The 21,693-nt window shown below is 42.1% G+C and overlaps 1 protein-coding gene across 5 annotated transcripts in view; it reads left to right on the forward strand.

Moving 5' to 3' along the window:
* NKTR (natural killer cell triggering receptor) overlaps positions 1–21,693 on the forward strand; it is a 37,811-nt gene that overhangs the window by 11,079 nt on the left and 5,039 nt on the right. For all 5 annotated transcript variants that reach the window (XM_082192154.1, XM_082192155.1, XM_082192153.1 and 2 more), the window contains 8 exons: positions 339–426; positions 9,179–9,208; positions 9,824–9,969; positions 11,685–11,910; positions 14,125–14,277; positions 16,034–16,121; positions 16,956–17,101; positions 18,123–20,975. In XM_082192154.1, coding sequence (XP_082048280.1) covers positions 339–426; positions 9,179–9,208; positions 9,824–9,969; positions 11,685–11,910; positions 14,125–14,277; positions 16,034–16,121; positions 16,956–17,101; positions 18,123–20,975 — 3,730 coding nt within the window. The remainder of the gene's footprint in view (positions 1–338; positions 427–9,178; positions 9,209–9,823; positions 9,970–11,684; positions 11,911–14,124; positions 14,278–16,033; positions 16,122–16,955; positions 17,102–18,122; positions 20,976–21,693) is intronic.

A 21,693-nucleotide genomic window follows, 5' to 3' on the forward strand; every position in this document is an offset into this window, starting at 1 on the left:
GTCCAAGATACCAGTATTTGCAAGAGATCTGTTTCCTGTCAGTGCAAACAGACCTAGACTGAATGGACCAATGTGCAGGCTAACAGTCGAAGGCAGCTTGATAAAATCTATTTGTTTTTTTTAGTTGTAAAGCTGTTATGACTAACAACAAAACTCCTAAGTATTATTTAACGAATTTGTTGATTGTACAACCTATATCTGCTCTTATTATGTAGTTTTCAAATTTCCCTGGTGAACAGCTGGAGAATTCCTCCTTGTTAAGCTACTGATCTTTTTTGAAGTACTTCATTCAGCCCAGAGAAGCTAACTAACCTGTCTTTTCTTCTTTCTTGAAACAGATGAAAACTTTATTCTGAAACATGATAGAGCATTCCTTTTGTCGATGGCAAACAGAGGGAAACATACCAATGGTTCCCAGTTTTTCATGTAAGTAGATGTAATGTGAGAGCTGAGTTTTCTTAAATGAAGAAGCGCTGTTCATGAGAAAGATGGTATTGCCAAAACCAACCATCAAAAGTATTTGTTGCAGAAAAAAGCAAAGTGCAGTCAAAAACTCATTCATCTCACAAATTACAGAAAACAGTTCTTTTTTAGGTATGTTTTTTCTAGAATAATTGAATTTGCTTGGCATTTCTGTAGCATAAAAATAGTATTTTTTGAAATAATTCAAGTAAATTATCTTTTAAATCCCACTTCTGGGACAAATTTTGTCCCAGTTCAGCTCAGAACTGTTAAAAAGCCTGTATCAGAAGTATCCCTCCATTCTCTCATTTGCAAAGGTCTAAAAGGGGAATCTGTACATGTACAGCTAGATAGACAGAGGCTGTTTTTGAGACCTTTGTTTGACACCCATAGAGGGGAGTTGGATTAGATGATTCTATATAATCAGGAGTAGAGCAAGCAGGAATGTTCATACTGGGCATGGGACCAGAGTTTCTTGCTCCTTTCCATGGATTTCCTGAATGCATAGGGAGAAACATCCAAAGCAGACTACTCAGTACAATATACATGTATGCTAGCTGACTGATCATCTTGATGACAGTTTTTACAATCATTTTATTGCATTCTGAAGATAACAATAAAAGGGAAGAGAAGACAAAACAAAGCATCTTATTGACCAGAGTTAATTGCAAAACGTAAAATAAATTTTTGAAGGGAATTTTTCTTTTGACAGTACTTTAGGTTTATCATAAAAGATTTCGATATCATAACATAGTACAGACATTCCAAATGGGTTATCCTGCACATCTTAAATCGCTTAAAGTTTGGACAGGTAAACTGAACAGCAAAGTAATGTACTTCACAAGTTTTCGTCAACAAACTTCATCCCTGATTCATAAAAATATTGTGAGTACTGCATAGCTCTTAAGCTGAAGTGACTTCCCAGTCATTCTGTTTTCAATGTGCCCCTTTCGGTATTTAAAATACCTTCCATTATTTTATATTAACATTTTTAGAAACGCAAGTTTTATTCACTGTAGACTTGTGTTTAGGAGGATCTGGGTTTTTTGTTTTCAAGCTGGTGTGTTTTCAGAAGTGCTTTAGAAGAATTGCAATCCAGGTTGCGCTATTCAAAACTTTATAAACTTTGCCATCTTTCTTGTTGGGTAAGAATGAATGGCGCTTCACAGCCGAGTTAAAGGAGTATCTTGTCCAGGACTAGACTCTTCTTGTTTCAAGATATCTCTGCCTTCATGAAGTTCAGATAAGAGGCATATTTAGGTCGTTTCCTTTTCTAAAAAAAAAGTCCGAAAAATGGAAATTGAATATAACTAGAAGAAGGATTGGAAATGGATTTCCTTCATACTTCATTGGGCAAAGAGATGTAGGTTTGTTGTGAATTCTGTTTATCTAGTCTGGCAGAAAGATGGCTTCTCTTGAAACTGAACACTTGGATTAATCGTATATTTAGTCCTGAGCACAAGCAGTTTGTTCACTATCCTTGCTACCTTCTCTCTTGCTCACACTTTTTCCATTTTTAAGCTTATCTGAACTAGAGAAATAACAACTGATAGTACATTGATCAAGAAGCTACCAATGGGCTCTAAAGTTTCTTTCATATTACCTGCAGGATTGTTTGGTTAATAGGCAAACTATTAGGAGCTGGATCTTAAAGACCAGCTTTTAATAACGGCCAACACCAGAGTTGTAAATTGTCTTAATTCTGTAAAATGCTCTTAATAAATAGGTTTATATTTCACTCTAATCCATGAGTTCAGGGAAAATGTAATTTTATGTAGACACGCTTCTCAGGTTTATACATATAGAAACTGATCCCAGTAGTTGTCATATTTCTAGGACTGTAATCATTTGCTATCTTTTCTGGGGGCTCCTTACACATTATTGATATTTGAACTGGAAAGGGTTGTGTAGCTTAGGCTCTATGAGTTTTAAAAAGATGGATGCATCTCTGGCACAAGGGGAGCAGAGTGACCTCTGTATTACCTCTGTGCAGCTATTGAAAGCTGTTAACTTCGAAATCAGGAGTTGAGTGCTCTGGTGTTGAGCACATTGCATCCACAGGGAAAGAGCAAGTAGTTGGTGCAGATGAGGTACAGAAGGGACTTCCCAAGAAGCCTGCTGCATCAGGGTCAGCAGTGTTGCTCTGAGCAGAGAGGCAGCATGGAGCTACAACAGCTCCTGTACATCTTGAGTTCCATGTGCACAGAATTGCAGCTGAAGCTCCGAGCCTTCATGGATGCAAATTATTATAATTTAGAGGTGACGCAGGTGGCGCCGTGGGCTAAACCACTGAGCCTAGGGCTTGCTGATCAGAAGGCCGGCGGTTCAAATCCATTTCAACCGGGTGAGCTCCCGTTGTTCTGCCCCAGCTCCTGCCCACCTAGCAATTCAAAAGCACGTCAAAGTTCAAGTAGAATAATAGGTACCGCTCCAGCAGGAAGGGAAATGGTGTTTCCGTGTGCTGCTCTGGTTCGCCAGAAGCAGCTTCGTCATTCTGGCCACATGACCCAGAAGCTGCAGACAAACGCCGGCTCCCTCAGCCTATAGAGCGAGATGACCGCCAACTCCAGAGTCGTCTGCAACTGGACCTAACGGTCAGGGGTACCTTTACCTTTTAAGCGCAGTGTGCTAACATTATTTTTAGGTGCTTCCCTCTAAGTAGCTACCTCCAGTGAACTCCCCAAACAGTAATTTTTTGCATATGTGTGTGTGTGCGCGCACACACTCCAGAAATATCTCTCTCTTGAATTCTGTTTTAAAAACAAACAAACAACACACCTTTTGGAAATCTAGGAAACACTCTGAAATATCTTCGTGTGTTCACACCTCTCCTCCGTGCCCATAGAATTAACACCTCTGCTTTGCAGTCTGAAAGGGCTATGTAGGTGGATGCAGACTGACTTTCAGCACACACTAGATTGTAGGGGTATGCATTGACTCCGTGTAGTTATTGAATTAAGAGATGAATAGGGATGATTCAGGTAAGGTTTTCAAACCCCTGAGTTATATTAAGGCCTTAACAAGATGCCTCAAGTTGGATCAGACAGAGATCTCTAATTCTTGAGTTGCTGTGTAAACTTTGAGTGCCTCTCTCTCTCTCTCTCTCTCTCTCTCTCTCTCTCTCTCTGTGTGTGTGTGTGTGTGTGTGTGTGTGAGAGAGAGAGAGAGAGAGAGAGAGAAAGAAACACCAAGCTGAATAGGTTAACACTCTGAAGTCAAGAGGAGAATTGGACAGGTTGGAGGGTATTGTTGACTGACAAGTCTAGTTCTTAAAAACTGAAATATTTTTGTAGGGCATTCCATTCACAATGATTTGAGGGAAGACCCACACATCTGTGCAAATCAATGGAGAGAAACCTCCTCCCCACATGGGTCAATACTTGGCAGAGCAGGGGCAGAAGCCCCTCTAGCCAATGGCCCTTGGGGTAACAGAGAACTCCAGAACAGATCAGGCTCCTTCCCAAAGCCATGGATAAAAAGTTGGCTCTTGTGACCAGTGCACTAAGTGATCAGTCTTAGACTATTAACAAAACTACTATTTATACCAGGAGCCCCACACATTTTGTGGCTTTGGTTTTTTAAATAAAGTAAAGATATATTTTCTAAGAATTAAAGGAGCACATGTGGGACTCCTGCATACAAGGGGGGGATTTTGTGGAAACACCCCTCGAAAATCTCTTGCTGAAGATTAGGAACACAGAATGAAGTACTGTAGTTGGAACAAAAAATCAGCAAGCTTTCCCTATGAGTGGAAGATATTCTGCTTACGCTATGAGCTGTTAGGATCCTGGTCCAATGTTTTGTAAATATTTTTGTGAGTTACTATTCTCATAAGGATGTGTTTAAGTGCTCTATACTGAGCTACAGTGTTTTCAATCAGGCCAGGAAGTACAGCTTTTAAGCCATATTGTCCAGGTTCCACAGTTCCTTGCAGTTCTGGAATTGAGTCGAGTTCCAAAAGTAAGTTTTGTGATATGCCCTAGAGGAAGATCTGCTGTTAAAAGGGAGGTGGTGGAGGGTGTTAGAATATTCAGCTGGGTGCACACAAGCTCAGGGGATACCTAAAATAGATTATAGCATGAGTATGTGAATGCACATTTTTCCTTACCACTTGTGCATGCACACACACAAAAAAGTAAATATTTGGCCTTTAAACACTGTTTTAAGAATTCAGTGTTTGTCCAAACATGCAACTGGCTTGCAGTTAAATCTGCTGAAGCTTAGTTTATGAACAGCTGCAAGTATTTGGAACAGTTCTACAGCTTTTTTCTAAAATGTAGTTGGAGGGTGGGGAGGTAAAATTTTTAGATGCTAGAGCTATGGTAGACAGGGATTGTGTTTTGGGAGCGAAGGCTAGGGGGTGTTCCACCTTGTGACTTTTCTACTTTGTGCTTTCATTTGTGGACGGTGGCATTCTACTAAGAGAAATCTAAAGCAATGGATTTTACAGCTGGTGTACCCTGGTCTTGCTTGTGATGAAAGTTTCTGTGTATGTACAGTAGTGCATTTCTTGGAGCAGTTAATTTCACGGTGCAAGGTCTTTTAGTGTAGCTCTCCTACAATATTTCTCACACCATTAAGAAGTGATTGATTCCTACTTTCTTAACATCAAAACAGTTCTGTTCAGCTCAACTTGAATAACACAGCTGAATTGCTGTAATGAGTAAATTCAAATAAAACTGACCCAGTGTGTTTGGTGTGACACATGGGCCGATACACACATCACAATAAACCATGGTTTGTGGCTTAATGCCTTTCTGTGAATAAGCAGTCTGCTAGTACATAATTCTGAATCACTCCTGTTTCGTTTTGCTCTGCCTCGACTGGAGACCAGAAGAACAAACCACAAGCCTTGGCTTAGCGTTACGTGCAGGCCAGCTCTCATTCTCTCCACCCCCAAGAATCAGCGAATGCTGGTTCACAACACTGCTTATTCACAGGAAGTCCTTAACAAGGACTTCCAGGCCTGTAAGTCGTAGTGAATTGTATTTCAGGTAAACCGCTTAGACGTTTTTACAATTAAGTGGTATATAAATTATTTTAAATAAATATAAGTGATAAAGGATCTCTTCAAAAATGCTTGCTGGTACTCTTTGATGTATTGAAAGAATAACAGTAACACCTCCAGTACAAAATGTTAAGTTTAGGGAATGCTGTCTCTTTTCATATGATTGGCTTTTTTGTATGTTAAAGCTTTACTGCCTATAATGTTTTCTGCACTGCTAGAGTTTCTTTCTGTCAGGTGAAAAAGACTTTAAAATGAGTGTCCATAGTTACTCAAGAAAGTATGGACTTTTGTGTTTTTAACATTCTTCATTAGCTTGTCTTCCTTTCAATGGTCTCTTATAACAGGGGTATAGGGTTGCAGCTAACTTTAATTTAGTAGACCTAAGGTAGTCATGTATATTAATTTCAGTGGGTTTACTTGGAGTCTGCATTGGACTTGCATTGGATGCAACCCATAATATCCTGTACAATACAAATTCATCCTCAGATGCCAAAATCACTTACACTGAAGTCTACACATGTGCATTGCATACTCTTGAAAATTTTCACTAAAAAGTTCTTTTCTAGGCAAAGGTTTAATAGAGTATATTGTTTGTAGTGACACTTCAGTACATTAGCAAGACATATCTTTACTGGCATAACCCTCAACTTACTTTAACCTTCTAAATATGAACATGAAGAAAATTTAGAGCCCTTCTTTTTAAAGTGTTCTTGGTTTTGCATACACTTTGAAAACTGCATTCACTTGAAAAATATTTTAAATTTGTATTAAACATAGACTCAATTTTGTCTGGAATTGTACTACAATTTATTTCTTGCCATTTTTGTGTAAAATTTACAGAAACAGTGTTACATCGTGCGCTCCAAAGGTAATGTCTCATTCCTCTAAGGCTGTGTTCTTTCTCTTCTCTTTTTTCCTGTCTTTCTTGTCCTTTTCTGATCATATGTGCATTAAATCTTGTTGTATTGAAGTTCTTCTTGGGGGGAAGTACCAGTTTTGAGCAGAGCAGTTTGGTCTATATGACAACACTATTTTAACCCCTAAATAAGTATTCATTCTCTCGGCTTGGGGGGGGGGGAACCCCAAGGTGTTATTTTGTGATAGAATATCAAAATATGTTAATTACTTGTAGAAAGCTAATTGCTTTGCTTTTTTGGGGAAGAGGAACAAGCAACATTCTCTATGCAGTGCTTTTCACTAGGATGAAATTATGCTTACACCTTTGAAAATGTGTGGGATGGGTAGATCACCAGCTTGTATTCTTAAACTGCAATTCTATAATGGACTTCCAGAGGAAGGAAGGAAGGAACATTGGTTAAAACATTGTATTTACAGGCACCTGCCATCTTATTTAACAACATGCAAATACAAAGTGTCAAGTTTATCAGAATATCTAAAGCACGGGGAGGGGGATAAATAAACAAATAAAAATTATTCTAATTGTTGGTCAGAGCACTTCTGTCTTCCTCAATACCTTCCTGAAAATGTTAATAATGTCTGTGTAGTGAAAATATTCTAAAATCCCTTAAACATTTAGATGAGAAATACTATTTTATGGTGAAATATTCAAACCCTTAATAGTTAATTATCAGACTTCCATTTGGAAGCTGGTGGTGTTTGGACTGCAGTTTCTGGTAGCTATTTTATGAATTGTAATCAAACTTGTCTTAAACTTCTGTTTTAATTCATAGCATGTGGATTGTTTCACAGTGTGCATTATTCATCCTTGCAGCAGCTCTTCTAGATTGGTTCCATTTTATTGATAAGGGAACTGAGACTGAGTGACTTGCCAGTAGCTACCCAGTGCATCCATTGATGCAGTAAAACTCGAACTTGTAATTCAAGTTCCTGTATATCACATACTGCACCATTTGAGCTCTGTAAAGAATGATCATCCCTTTTACTAAAGGGCGGTTCATACATACATAATATTGGTGGGATGTTGGCTGCGCATTACCAACATAGTTGGAACAATAGTAATCATAACAGGATGCCCAAAGCCAAGTACCAGCAAGGTAATACTTGGTAGCACATTGTGCTCCTTCGCTAGTTTTTCAATGTTCTTTGGTGTCAGGAACACGTAACCACCTGCTTAATATTCACTGTTCTGGATAGTTCTCTGAAAGGTAAGCATTTGCTCAGGGGTAGCCAGGCGTCTTTCAGGACGTATAGCAAATCACAGGTTTCCCACGTTTAGGTTTGTGTGGTGCAAAACTTTCTGTCCTTCCTTCCACATTTCTGCTCACCATGTTGTATACCACTGCTGTCTGGCGACTGAGGGGTCCCAGTCTTGCTGTACAGCAGTCTTGCCCCACTTCCCACAGTGAAGGGCCAGGCCAGTAAGTCTGCCACCCTTTATTACTCCAGAACAAATTGGAAGAGTCCTTGGCTGCTACTTGGTTGACAGTGCCATGAGTACCCTGGTCAAGCAGAGACCAAATGGGCAAGCTCCGAACCTCTCTTTCCTGTAGGGAGGTAGAGGGCTCCTTTGGCTGCTGTTCAGGCAAGGCACTCAAACAAGCATTGCTTTTTGACTTGGTTACCAAAGCCAGCCAAGAACAGTGGACCCTGATAACGAAGCTGCTGGTTTATAGGAAACTTTTAACAGGAGTATTTGATTATCTTGAAGAGTGGAACATAAGTTAAGAGGACTTAGGAGGAGGACTCTTAATCAAAATAATGAACTCAGCGGCGGTTCTTGCTTTTGGTGGCAAAAATTCTCTGTGTGGTATGCAGAAGGGGGGTGCGCTATACTTGGGTTATAACTTTCCCCTGAAATCTTTTGTATCATCCTCTTACTGAGCCATTGACAGATGGGAACTGTTGGAATGTATGACTTGAAAGGGTTTAGTAGTGTTTGGAGGGATGAAATTTCAAATATAGCATTTACCTCCTGATTATTATTTTTTAATCTCCTTAAAATACAAGCCATTGTAGGAGTAGACAGAAACAGGACTTGGAGTTCAATAAATTAAGAGTCTCAGCTAAGGCTGCAGTCTTATGCAAACTTACCTGGATGGAAGCCCCATTGAATTCAGTGGGACTTAGTTGTGATTAGATGTCAACAAGATTTCAGTGCTAGCCTTTGGTGTTACTTGACTGTCTATAAATTTTACCGATCCTTTTCTAGAACAGTGGCTGTAGACCAGTCTCTAGTGAAAAGATTTGAAGCTGATTTGCAGAGCCAGAAGAATAGCGGGAAACCAATTTGTTTTGCAGAAACTGATTTTATCCCCTTTTTTGTCTAATAATTAAAGTTTTGTGTAGCATACGGTGTTGATACAGGCACCTAAATTATTATTGCCGCATTTTAGTGTTATTGGTAAGAACCAGATGGCAATGCTGTGCAGTAGAGCAGTATGAATCTTGTTGCAATAGATGAAATTTGTGCACATGTACAGTTATTTGCCCAATATCAGCCAGAGTGGAACTGAGCTGTTAATGTATGTGCTCTGTCTGCATGCATATCGCCTGGAGGAATAACTGAAGTGTGGCTTTATGCTGTAGTAATAGTAATTATTGAAATATATTCCATTTCCTGAATTTCATAAGAATCTTAAGCTTTGTATGCAAAAAATTATTAACTTGGCCCTGTTTTTTTCCTTCCTTTTTTGTTTTATGTGCCACTCTGCCTTTTTACCTCCTCATCTGAACAACTGATTTTTTCCACACACAAAAAAAAAATCATCTTATGTTGATGTTAAGCAGAACTACAAAGCCTGCTCCTCATCTTGATGGGTAAGATATAGATATTTGTATTCTTGCACTTTAGGGCCATTTGGGCCAAATCAACTGGAAATTTCTCTTGAACATGGACTTTTAAACCAGGAAGGTTCAAATCTCTGCTCAGTCCAAAAGTTCAGTGGATTCTGTAAATTATACATGGTGGTTCTGTTCTTCCACCCCACTTTTTATCCTTGTATCATATAAGATCATTTAGAGTTGTTATTCTAAAATTAAAAGGGCAATAATGCCTTTCCTAGTTTCTTTACGATATTCACATGAGAAACATATTGGTTGCTGTAGGAAGGACAGTCTGAACACATAAAGAAAATGAGCAGGATAGGCAAAAACTGCTTTTTAAAAACCCCAATTTACTTCACCTTAAAAACAACCTATGTGTGTAATTAAAAGTGTGTAATGTGTGACTCCATATGTGTCTGACATAAAACATGTAACAGGGCATAGCATATTGGCTCTGCATTTTGCCAATAATTTTAAAGCTTTCTTAACACAACCTCTTTTTAAATGAATTTTCTGTGTTAAGGATAACATTTGTTGCATGAAGTCGCTCCAAGCAATTACTGCTGGCATATAAACCAGTGCACTTTTTTGCATCTTCTGTTTCTGCAGTGTACATGTTGTCTTTGGATTGGTTATTTCTGGTTTTGAAGTAATAGAACAAATAGAAAATCTGAAAACTGATACTGCCAGCAGGCCATATGCAGATGTGCGAGTTATTGACTGTGGGTTGCTGGTTACAAAATCGGCAAAGGATGGTAAGCCATTGCATACTTCCTCGAAATCTATGAGATAATATCATAATTTGTATTAGATCTAGGTATTCTGCAAGGTAAAGAAACCCTTTTTTACGTGCTTTTGCTATGTTTCCATTTTGTAACATTATGCTGAGTTTGGTCATATTGTGTTGCTACATTTGGGAGAATGTGGGCTGCATATTGGAAAATGCTCAATTGTTAAACCTAGAATAATACAGGAATAGTAGAAGTGTGCTTCCTTATTAAATTTTAAATGTTTAAATAATGGATCAAATTTTCTAATCTTAAATCATAGTAAAACAGGACATTTTCATGATAAAGTTGCCTACATAGAATGAGTTTATAGCGTGAGTGCCTAACCCATTTTCAGGCCAAGAGGTCAGTCCTCATGTGGGCCAAAGTATAGATGGGTGTGTGGTCATTTAATTTTTAACAATTAAAGACAAATCTTGGTCTATCTTGGGGTCATAAACCTTTTGGCATCATAGAATAAGTGCATGGGACCTGTTGGAATGGTCAGGTTTTTGTGTGTGTTTTAAATGACAAAATGGACTGGGGGCACATAGTCCCTTTAGGGACTACTACAAACCTTAGGGCATCACGACAGGGGACCCATAGGAGCAGTAATAATAACAATAAGACAGATTGGAGTAGGGGACCACAGAAAATCCCTTGGAGGCTGGATGGAGCCTCTGGGCGTGTGTTAGCCACCCTTGCTATAACACAATGCGTCTGTCAGCACCCTACTTGTCATGATTTTGTTTTTTAAGACGGCCTATTATTTTTTACTCTGCATAAGACCATGATCCATCCAGATGTAGGCATAACTTTTCCCACAGGCGAGTGTGGTGCTCATTTTCTCCCCAGTGTGCCCTTGGCCTCATTTGTACCACAGTCATCACTACCAGTGGCATAACCTGTGGACCAGGTTGCTAGACAGAAGAGGGGGGCTGGCTGTTTTGGAGGTGCACACTGATCCCTGATGGAAATGCTGGCCAGAGAAAGAGATGTTATGGAGGGCCTTGGAAAGAAGAGGACTTCATTGATGCCTGTGCAGAAACGATCCAGTGGGCACTGTTAGACTAGCCAGTGCAGATAAATTGCATCCCAAAGTCTTTTATATTGTGTGCGTGTACCCCCAGCAGTTGCAGTTTTTACATTAAACAATAAAACACTATGAGTATCCATTCTTATGCCCTCTTTAAGACAGGAAAATGAAAGCAGGAAGGAAAAGTTAAGAACCTGGATGAAAGAAGTCTTCAGGGCTATTTAAAAAATAAGGCAGGAATTAAGATGTATATTTGCTGGGGGTGACGTTGAGAGTTAAATACTTTTACAATATCAGTTGCTGACATATAGCACAATGTCTGTCTTCCCACAGATAACCAGCACATTGATTTTATATGAATGTACCTGGATGCATTTTCTCAAGGCAAATGGCAGTAAACCATGGCTGCATTGTCCAGCATTAAATTGTCTAGCATTTGGTTAATGCCAAATTGCCAGTGTAGCCTTTTTATGTCTGCCCAGTGGTCAATCAGTATGGCTAGAACTAGCATACTATCTCAAATATTTAGAAACAAACAAACAAAAAAGTGTAATGATCTAATCGTGATCCCCAGAGTTCATTGTGTTTGTGGTTTTACCCACGCTGAATGCAAATCCATATGTTCCAAGTGTGAATTATCAAAATGTATTAACTTTCCCATCCTAAGCATTGGAGAAGAAGAGAAAGGTGTCTGCTCACTCAGAAGCTTCAGATACTTCCAGCAGCAGCTCGTCTACTTCATCAGAATCATCATCTGACAGTGAATCTGAGAGTGAGAGAAGTAGGAAAAGGAAACGCAAGCGGAGAATGAAAGCTAAACAGTCAAGGAAGCGACGAAGGGAAGAGAAGAAAAAGGAAGAACCCAAGAACAAACGGGCATCAAGCCAAAGAAGGTATCTAATAAATTATCACAAGAAGAGATGAATAAGCTTTTTAATCAAGGTTTTAACGTTTTATTCACTTCTGTTCGTAGACCTGTAAGCTTCTCTTGAGCACCAAGTTTTAAGATTCTTGGCTTGCAGTGAAGATAACTGTCTCACTGTCAGACTTTTTGCATTAGGAAATAATATTTCAGGGCATAATCTGTGAAGTTGACTTTGACATGTTACATAAATTGATGCTGACACTTAGGACTGAGGAACCAGCTCTAACCATTTAAGCTAAAGCTCATCACAGTAAAATGAGTAGGGGTATTCATGGGTCTCAATATTTGCCTTGTATCTGTGCGTTCTTAAATTCTTATCTCTTTCTAAGTTGCTCTGTGTTCTTCTGCTTTGACCTATGTGTGAGTTTCCAAGCTACTCTCTGTAAAATCAAACACCTGTGTTCTCCCATTTGCTATAATGGAGAATCTAAAAAGAGCCAAGCCCAAAACTTTTACATGCTTACAACTAGTTCTTACAACATGAAGCTCTTTAGAATGTGGCTGCTGAATTCTGAAGGGCTCTGGTTTGGTTTTCTGTAAAAGCAAAGCATTGTGAGGTTTTAAGAACAAAAATGAAGCTTTCAACTCTTAAAAACAACATAACATCCATTTCCACCAATACTCGTGAGCTCTTCTGCGCTCCGCAGTTGTTATTTTGGACAGCCTCGCTTCTTGCAAAGCCCATGAACTTGGAGCAGGAGGGAAGACCACAGCTCCAAGGGCTGAGTATGCCCCCCTGACTCCCATATATAGCTTCTGTAACTCTTCCCCAGGCCACACCCCTCACTGAACCTGCACCATAGTGTTTTTTGCTTGGCTGCAAAGCATCCTTAAACTCTGATTATTCCTTTCACTTGTCTGAATGAAAAATAGAGAGGGATGTGTGAAGATACCGTATTTTTCGCTCTATAAGACACACTTTTCCCCTCCTAAAAAGTAAGGGGAAATGTGTGTGCGTCTTATGGAGCGAATGCAGGCTTCGCGGGCTACCCCAGAAGCCAGAACAGCTCTGGCTGTTCTAGCTTCTGGCTTAGCTGCGCAAAGCCGCCACAGGGCAGCGGGGAGCCTTCATCCTGCTGCCCTGCGGAGGCTTCGCGCGGCTATCCGTGGCTTTTGCGGGAGGTGGGGGAAGGGACAGAGCACGGCTCTGTCCCTTCCCCCACCTCCCGCAAAAGCTACGGATAGCCGCGCTGCCTTTAAGGAGCACATGGCTCTTGCGGGAGGTGGGGGAAGTGACAGAACGCGGCTCTCTCCCTTCCCTCACCTCCCGCAAAAGCCCCCAGGAGCTGCGCTCCCTTTAAAGTGGGGAGGGGCTCATCGGGGCTTTTCCCCAAGAAGGGAGAAGGGCAGCCCATCACTGATGGGCTGCCCTTCTCAGGGAAAAGCCTGCAAGCGCCACACACACGCTCCACGCTGCTCGTGAAAGGGAGCGCTGAGCAGAGCCTGGGATGCATAGAGGCTCTGCTCAGCGCTCCCTTTAAATAATTTTCTCCCCCCTTGCATTCCCCCTCTAAAAACTAGGTGCGCCTTATGGTCAGGTGCTTCTTATGGAGTGAAAAATACGGTACATCCCTACAGTGCAAAACTCTCATTCATTACTCCACCCACTTTTGCCCTCTGGTCCTGCTCACTGTGGGCATGTGGCCCTTGGGGCAAAAAAGCTTCCTCATCCCTGACCTATGGAAATAGAGGAGAAACAGCAGTATATGACACAGAGTAACATAGAAACAGTGGGAAGCGGGGGAGAGTCATTGACACCACACTTTGATAAGAGGGAGCCCCTCAGATTGCTTAGTTCTTTAACCTACATACAGACTCATTGCATACCCTTCCATATGGGAATCTATGTCACTACTGGAGCTCTTTGAATTCCACTTTTTGCCCTCGAGTAAATTAATGCAGCTTATCTAAAGGAATAGAAGCAGATAACCTGCAGGCCTTAATTCTCTGCTTTTCTGGAGAAGTAAATTGTGCTGACTTAAAGAAATTCAGGAAGTTAAAAAGTGTAGGAGTTTGATTCATCATCAGGCTATTAAGTTTGAGAAAAGCTTCTTACAGTGCAAGGAAACTTGATGTAGAAAGTTGTCACATGCAGAATATAGTCTGACACATGCAGTTCTCATTCGGGTTTCCAAAATTGTGTGTGTGTGTTTGTGTATTCTAAATTGCTCTTTCTATTCAGCCATCCTAACAGAAGCGAAGAAAATGAAAAAGCAGTGGACTCAAATGCGAAGAGGGACAAGCCCGTGGTCCGTCCTGAAGAAATTCCTCCAGTACCGGAAAACAGATTTTTGCTCAGAAGAGACGCACCAGTTATAAATACAGAGCCTGAGCCGTATGCAACAATTTTCTTCTTGTTGTATTTGTTCCTTCTCTGTGGGACTGCTCCTTTTAAGCAATCCTTGAGTCAATTGTGTACAGTGGTGCCCCACAAGACGAACGCCTCGCGAGACGAAAAACTCGCAAGACGAAAGGTTTTTTCGTTTTCAAGTTACTTCGCAAGACAAATTTCCCTATGGGCTTGCTTCGCAAAACGAAGCTTGCGCCGCAAGCTCCGGGGATAGCGGGAAGCGCAGCGCGTCTTCCCCGCTGTCCCCAGACCTCTTTTGAAGCAAGGGGCGGCGGGGAGAAGATCGCTTCTCCCCGTTGCCAGCCCCACAAGCTCCGGGGACAGAGGGGAAGGCGCAGCGCCTTCGCCTCTCTCCCCGGACCCCTTTTGAACCAAGGGGCGGCAAGGGGGAGAAGCGATCTTCTCCCCTCCGCCCCTTGCTTCAAAAGTGGGGACAGAGGGGAAGGCGCGCGCCTTCCCCTCTCTCCCCGGACCCCTTTTGAACCAAGGGGCGGCAAGGGGGAGAAGCGATCTTCTCCTCTCCGCCCCTTGCTTCAAAAGAGGGGACAGAGGGGAAGGCGCACGGCGCTTCTCCTCTGTCCCTGGACGGTCTCCATAGGAACGCATTGATTGATTTTCAGTGCATTCCTATGGGAAACCGTGCTTCGCAAGACGAAAAACTCGCAAGAAGAAAAAACTTGCGGAACGAATTAATTTCGTCTTGTGAGGCACCACTGTATTTGCAGTTAGGGAGTTAGTGGAGGATGTTGTAACTTGCAATAATACCTCAGCATTACAGGGATGCAGTTCATATGCTTGAATTTCGATGGGATGCTTGTGTACTCCCATGGCTGGGGGGAAAAATGTATTTTACATGTAGGAAACCAAGGTCTTTATTTTTTGATGGAAGAAATGTCTCATCTAGCCAGCTATTATACCAGTTGCTGTTAAAAAAATGGGGCAAGGGTGCAGAATAGTCACAAAATATGGGATTCCAGTTTTTGTTTTCTCTGAATGCTAGCCAGCTTTTGGTTTAGAAAGATCCTCATCATGAACTCTCTATGTCCTGACCATTATAACCTGGTCCCCAGATACTACTCTCATACCTAGTGGGGTATATGCAGCAAAGGGTGAAGAAATCCTACATGCCCATTTCATTCTTGGACCACGTGGTGTAGGCCCCTGGTCAGGTTAGTCTCATAGCAATTCAGCATCTTTGGGGAAACTCCTTTCAGGAAGAGTCAGATTCTTCTCTATTGGATTCCTTAAAGAGGTGTCTTTCTTGGGGGTACCCCAGTGAAAACGTTGATGTCCAGGTGATCCAGCTGGGGAGCCAGATGAAGGAATGTTTTTACAGTATGTGATTGCACCTCTCAGCTAGGAGCTGTAGAGACTCATTTACCTTGGGTTAAAATTCTGTAACTTTGGGCAGTGGCGTAGCGTGGGGGGTGCAGGGGGGGCGGCTGCACCGGGCGCAACATCTGGGGGTTAGGGGGCGCAAATCCACGGGTTAGGGGGCGCAAATTACTTGCCTTGCCCCGGGTGCTGACAACCCACGCTACGCCACTGACTTTGGGGAGGGGAGGGAGTGCCAACCAGATGGTTCTGAACTGTGTCTTAGCAAAGAAAAAGCTATGCAATTAAGTGTGTGGCCATTTGAGTCACTTGCTCAGTTTGGGCTGTCTTTAACATTTGACTGCAAGAAACATATATTATTGCCAGTGCTGTTTTCCTTATACCTGTATAATTCTTAATATTTAAGGAAGCTGCTTGATGTAGCCCCGGTTTTGAATGACCAGAAGCCTTCAGTATCTAAATCTGGAAGAAAAATCAGAGGGAGAGGCACAATAGTATGTTTTCCATATTTTCCCCCGCCCTTCAAGCTTTGTAACTTACATGAGAACTTTATTTTGGCCAGTGTTTGAAAGCTACCTCTATTTGCTGACCACTTGCATACAAAAATTCATACTTGTCCCTGGATGCGGAAGCAGGAATGAAGAGGTTAATTGCAAAGTATTATTCTATTTCTCCTAGTGTGGGATCCAGGACAGCTCCCAACATGAATAAAGAATGAGTGGAGCTAAAAACACACCAAATGGTTATAATTTCTTTTTAAAATAAACAAGTTACCTTATAAAAATAGCACTGAATCAAAACAAAAAATAGTGATATAGGCTTCTCTTCTAAATGGAGATGGGGATTGATAGTAAGGCATTATAAATTGGCTGAGAATCTGAGACCTCAAAAGGTGGAGTAGCAATAAACAACTGAAAAATATTATCAAAATGTATTGCAGTGTTTGCTGTTGCTCGCAGAACCTTTATATGGCAAAGAACAGAAAGAGTAGAAGTGGAGATGATTTTGTAAAGCCCACTAGGCAGATGCTGTAGTTTAGCTTCTTGTGGGCTCTATGTTCTCCTGTCACAAAAGCTCTTTCTCCAAGTTGAACAATGTCTCCGCTTGTACCTACATTTTCTCTTCCTGCAGAGTTCCTCTGGCAAGGTTTGCTTACCTGCAAAGAAAATCTGCAAGTAATCTCCAGATTTGGGTGTAACATATGCTCAGTATACGGTTGCCCCCAGATATTTGTTTTTAATCGTGGATAAGCCTTGATGATTGTGTACGAGCGCTACTGTATTACGGATTTTGTATACAATTCTGCTTCTGCTGTTGTATTTTTCTAGCGATACCATACACCACCTCGTTCTCGCTCGTGTTCAGAATCTGATAATGATGAGAGCAGTGAAACTCCGCCACACTGGAAAGAAGAAATGCAGAGGTTAAGAGCCTATAGGCCACCCAGTGGAGAAAAATGGAGTAAAGGAGACAAGTAAGACTAGCTCTCTTAAATTATTCTTGTCCCCGAAAATAGTCAGTCGATTACATATAGGCACAAGATGAATAAAGAGAGTGGTAATAGCAGATTCTGTAAGGCATCTATTGCACCGCAGTTTAGATAGGCTTTGTACCTGGTAAGAGAGTTTATTTTTAGATGGCTACAAATAAGAGAGTAGGGCTGATTGGGTAGGGAAATTTTACTTGGGTGCTTTGCGTCTAATTTACATCCTGTTATCTGGAACAGGGCGACATATGTTAATCTTACTCACTTGCAGAAACTTCTTGAGTATTAAAACAGTTCGGGGCTGCATTGTAAAAGAACTATATGAACAGGCTAAAAATAATTCTAAAATGGAACAATTTTTGTTTATGAAAATCTGTTGAGTTTGCCCCAAAATATGTTTCATGAAACTTTAGTTATTTGCATTTTGTGAAGCTCCTTTGCCCCACCCTCCGGGCTGTTTTCATTCCCAGTGAACAACCATCGTAGCTTTAACAATGTTCCCCCATGGGACTGCTTTTGGAATGAATTCCATGGGTACACACTTATCCAAAAAACTATTCATCTGAACAGTCAGCCAAGTTAGTTGCTCTGAGGACATGTTCCTGAGTATTAACACAATTTCGTTGGATCATATTTGAGCAACTCCTTTGAGGCATGTGAACTGAGGCTTTGTTTATCCACTCAGATGTAGTTCTGTCATTTTGGTTTTCTTTACTTGAGGTAGAGATACTGCTCTCAATTTCATGTGCGCTAATTGTTGAGGGCCTTTGTAGGAAGATGGCTGTACCAGCCCAGTACTTCCAGGCATCTGCAGATCATGTACCCAGGTCTTTAGACCCATGCTGTATGGCTCCTGAAAACTCTGCTAGAGAACTTTAGAAGCCAAGCAAGCATAGTCAAGGAAATGCTTATTAATTAATTAATTAATTAATTAAGAATTATATTTCATCCAAAGACCTCAGGGTGCTCACAAGATACAGATAAACATTTTATTCATTTTTTTTCTTAGGTTGAGTGACCCAGGAAGGTGGGATGAAAGAAGTCTGTCTCAGAGGTCAAGGTCATGGTCACATAATGGTTATTCTGACCTAAGTAGTGCTAAATACGGTCGCCACCACAAGAAACACCGGAAAGAGAAAAAGGCAAAGCACAAAAAGAAGGCCAAAAAGCAAAAACACTTAAAGAAGCAGAAGCAAATTAAAAAGAAGAGGTTATCTACTTCAACAGAGAAAGAATCTTCTCGTTCTTCTGCTAGAAGGACAAAATCGCCTTGTGATCGGGAGAGGGTGTCCCGCTCTTCCTCACTTTCTTCTAGAGATGACTCCTCCAGAAGGGACTGGTCTAAATCTGATAGAGATAAGCAGAGCTCATTGTCCCCGTCAAGCAGGGACTCCCGGTCATACTACAGGTCTAGAACCAGATCCAGAACCAGATCCAGATCTTATTCCAGAAGAAGTTCTAGGTCAAGAATGGCTTTTAAGTCTTCTCAGTCTAGGAGCAGATCAAGATCTAGGTCCAGCTCCAAGCATCTGAAGATGGTGTCCAGTTCACCAAAAAATGTCGCAGCTCGTTTAAATGAATTGAAGCCTGTTGCGGTCGAACCTGTCATGGCAGCATTGCCACAAAATGACAAAGTTGTGATACAGCCCGTTGTTGCCGAAAGCATTCCAGTCATATCGCTTAGTGACAGTCCTCCGCCTTCTAGATGGAAACCTGGGCAAAAGCCTTGGAAACCATCATATGAGCGAATTCAGGAAATGAAAGCAAAGACCACTCACTTGATGCCTACTCAGACTACCTACAGTTTAGCAAGTGTCAAAGATGCAAGCGCATCCTCTTCATACCGGAAGCGGCGAAAAAGTTCAGATAGTGACCGCAGTGATTATTCAAAAAATCACAGTGATAGAAGTTCAGAGAGTTGGCGAAGGTCGAGGAGCAGGACATCTCGAAGTAGATCCTACTCCAAGTCTTACTCCAGATCAAGAAGTCCATCCAGCTCAAGATCTCGGTCAACTGTTAGATCCCATTCAGTGCATAAATTCCCCAGTGACCGGTCGTGCTACAGTGGGTCGTCATCTTATTTTTCTCTAAGTGAGGATGAACGACAGAAAAGCAAAACGAAAGAAAGTGGGCACTTGTCAAAGAAGAGACAAAGCAGTTCTGAAAGTACTCTTCTGTATGCAAAAGATGCGGCTTCTCAGAAGCACAGGGAGAGTGTGAGTAGATCCTCTTTGGACTTCTCCACGGATAGTGAGCAGGTGACAAAACCACAGCCAGTGCAGGGAAAAGGGCCATTGCAGCAAGAAAAAGCAAGCCGGAAGCGAAAGAAAAGCAGCTCTGCTTGCGATGGGAATGAAGAAAAGCCCGGGTCTGAGTGGGGCAGTGACCATTCAAAAAAACGACATTTGGAGGAGAAACTGAACTCCCCAAGAAGTGGTCGAAAAGCAAAAAGGAAAACACGTGCTGATAGTAAGTGGGACTCTGAATCAAATTCAGAACGAGGTGGAAACAGGAACTCTAAGGAAGATTCAAGGTTGTCTTCTAGCAAGGAGGAAGGTGAAGCCACATCAGACTCTGACACAGATCTCAGCCTCGCCAAGTGCAAGACGAAGTTGGATTCCTCCTCAGGTACACTCAAGACGAGCAAGCAGTTCTCCCCTTCTGAGACGGAGAGCTCCCATTCCAATTCAGGGGCCAGGGGGAAATCCAGAAAGCAAAAACACGGCTCCAAAAAGAACCTCAAAAAGACACATTCCAAAAAAGCGAAGGAGAAATCCAAGGGTAAAAAAGAAAAGAAGCATAAGGCCCCAAAACGAAAGGAAACATTTCACTGGCAGCCGCCTCTGGAGTTTGGAGAAGAGGAGGAGGAGGAAGAGGACATCGCTGTAAAGCCACGCACCAAGGATGAGAGAGAGAAGCCAGTCGTGACAAAAACAGATAAAAAGCAAGATCAGGATTCTGAAAACGATAAAATCCTCCAAGACCAAACGGGGAATGACAAAAAGTTCAGTGAAGAGAATAAAACTGTAGGCCAGACATCACCTGCCGTTAAGAACGTTTGTAAAGTTAATGGGGAAGAGGCAACACCAGCACATGCTCTAAATTCAGAAAAAAATACGGAAATTTCGGAAAGCGCCGGTGCTGCCAAAGTAAATAACGAAAATGAGGTGGATGTTACCCAGATGGATGACATGGAGATTTGTACTCCAGAGCATAATTCGCCCGTGAAGGTTGATGTGGAACTTTCTCCAGTAAGTCTGAAGGTGAACCTGCAGGACATTAAAGTTAGTAAGAGCACAGATGTGCCAAGCAGCTCTGAAGCGGAGAGTGCAAAACCAGGACTTGATGCTAGAGAATTGGCTGGGAGCAAAGAAGGCAACACACAGAGAGAGAAACAAAGACCTACGCCCGTCACAACCATTGCTGCTGTGGAAAGTGTGCTGAAGACTGAGCTGGTGGAAAACCCTCAGAGCAGCGTGGCTGATAATAAATGGAAACCGTTACAGGGAGTAGGGAACCTGCAACCTGCAGCTCCGGCAGCTTCTAGTATTCCTTCCGAAGCCAAAAGCGTGGCCTCGTCGTCTGAGTCAAAGCCACAAGGTTTAAGAATAGAAATTAAAAGCAAAAACAAAATTAGACCAGGCTCCCTGTTTGATGAAGTTAGGAAGACTGCCCGGCTGAATCGGAGACCGAGGAACCACGAGAGCTCTACCGAGGAGGATTCTCCCACACGGGAAAACAGCCAGTCAAGGAGCCATAGCCGGTCACGAAGCAAGTCGGACCCCAAATCCAGGCACAGAGCAAGATCCCATTCCTACAGTCACTCCAGGAGTCGATCAGGAAGTTCCACCTCTTCTTACAGGTAAGTAAAATTGCTTGCATTTTACAAATAGACATAGCTATTTCTTTATGGACAGTCATCAGGATGCACACATGCCTGTTCCGTCCCTGTTCCTCCCCCTTCCAGTGTCAAAAACGGCATGCATGTCAGTGGTTGTGCGTGCCTTAAGTGCACACAAACACTCAGTTGTCTGTATTTCATGAAATGATGGCAAAGAATAAAACATAACAATTGGTAAAGGTAAAGGGACCCCTGACCATTAGGTCCAGTTGCGGACAACTCTGGGGTTGCGGCGCCCATCTCGCTTTACTGGCTGAGGGAGCCGGCGTACAGTTTCTGGGTCATGTGGCCAGCATGACTAAGCCGCTTCTGGTGAACCAGAACAGCGCACGGAAACGCCGTATACCTTCCCGCTGGAGGTACAGTGGTGCCTCGCAAGACGAAAAGAATCCATTCTGTGATTCTCTTCGTCTAGCGGTTTTTTCGTCTTGCGAAGCAAGCCCATTGAAGGATTAGCGCTTTTAGCGGCTTATCTGCTGATCAGATCAGCTGATAAGCGGCTTAGCGGCTTAGAAAAGGGGGGGAGGGAAAAAACCAGCAGGAACTCACAAGACATTGTCGTCTTGCGAAGCAAGCCCATAGGAAATTCGTTTTGCGAAGCACCTCCAAAACGGAAAACTCTTTCGTCTAGCGAGTTTTCCGTCTTGCAAGGCATTCGTCTTGCGGGGCACCACTGTAT

The sequence above is a fragment of the Podarcis vaucheri genome (genome assembly GCF_965113315.1).
Source record: "Podarcis vaucheri genome assembly, chromosome: 12".
Lineage (NCBI taxonomy): Eukaryota > Metazoa > Chordata > Lepidosauria > Squamata > Lacertidae > Podarcis > Podarcis vaucheri.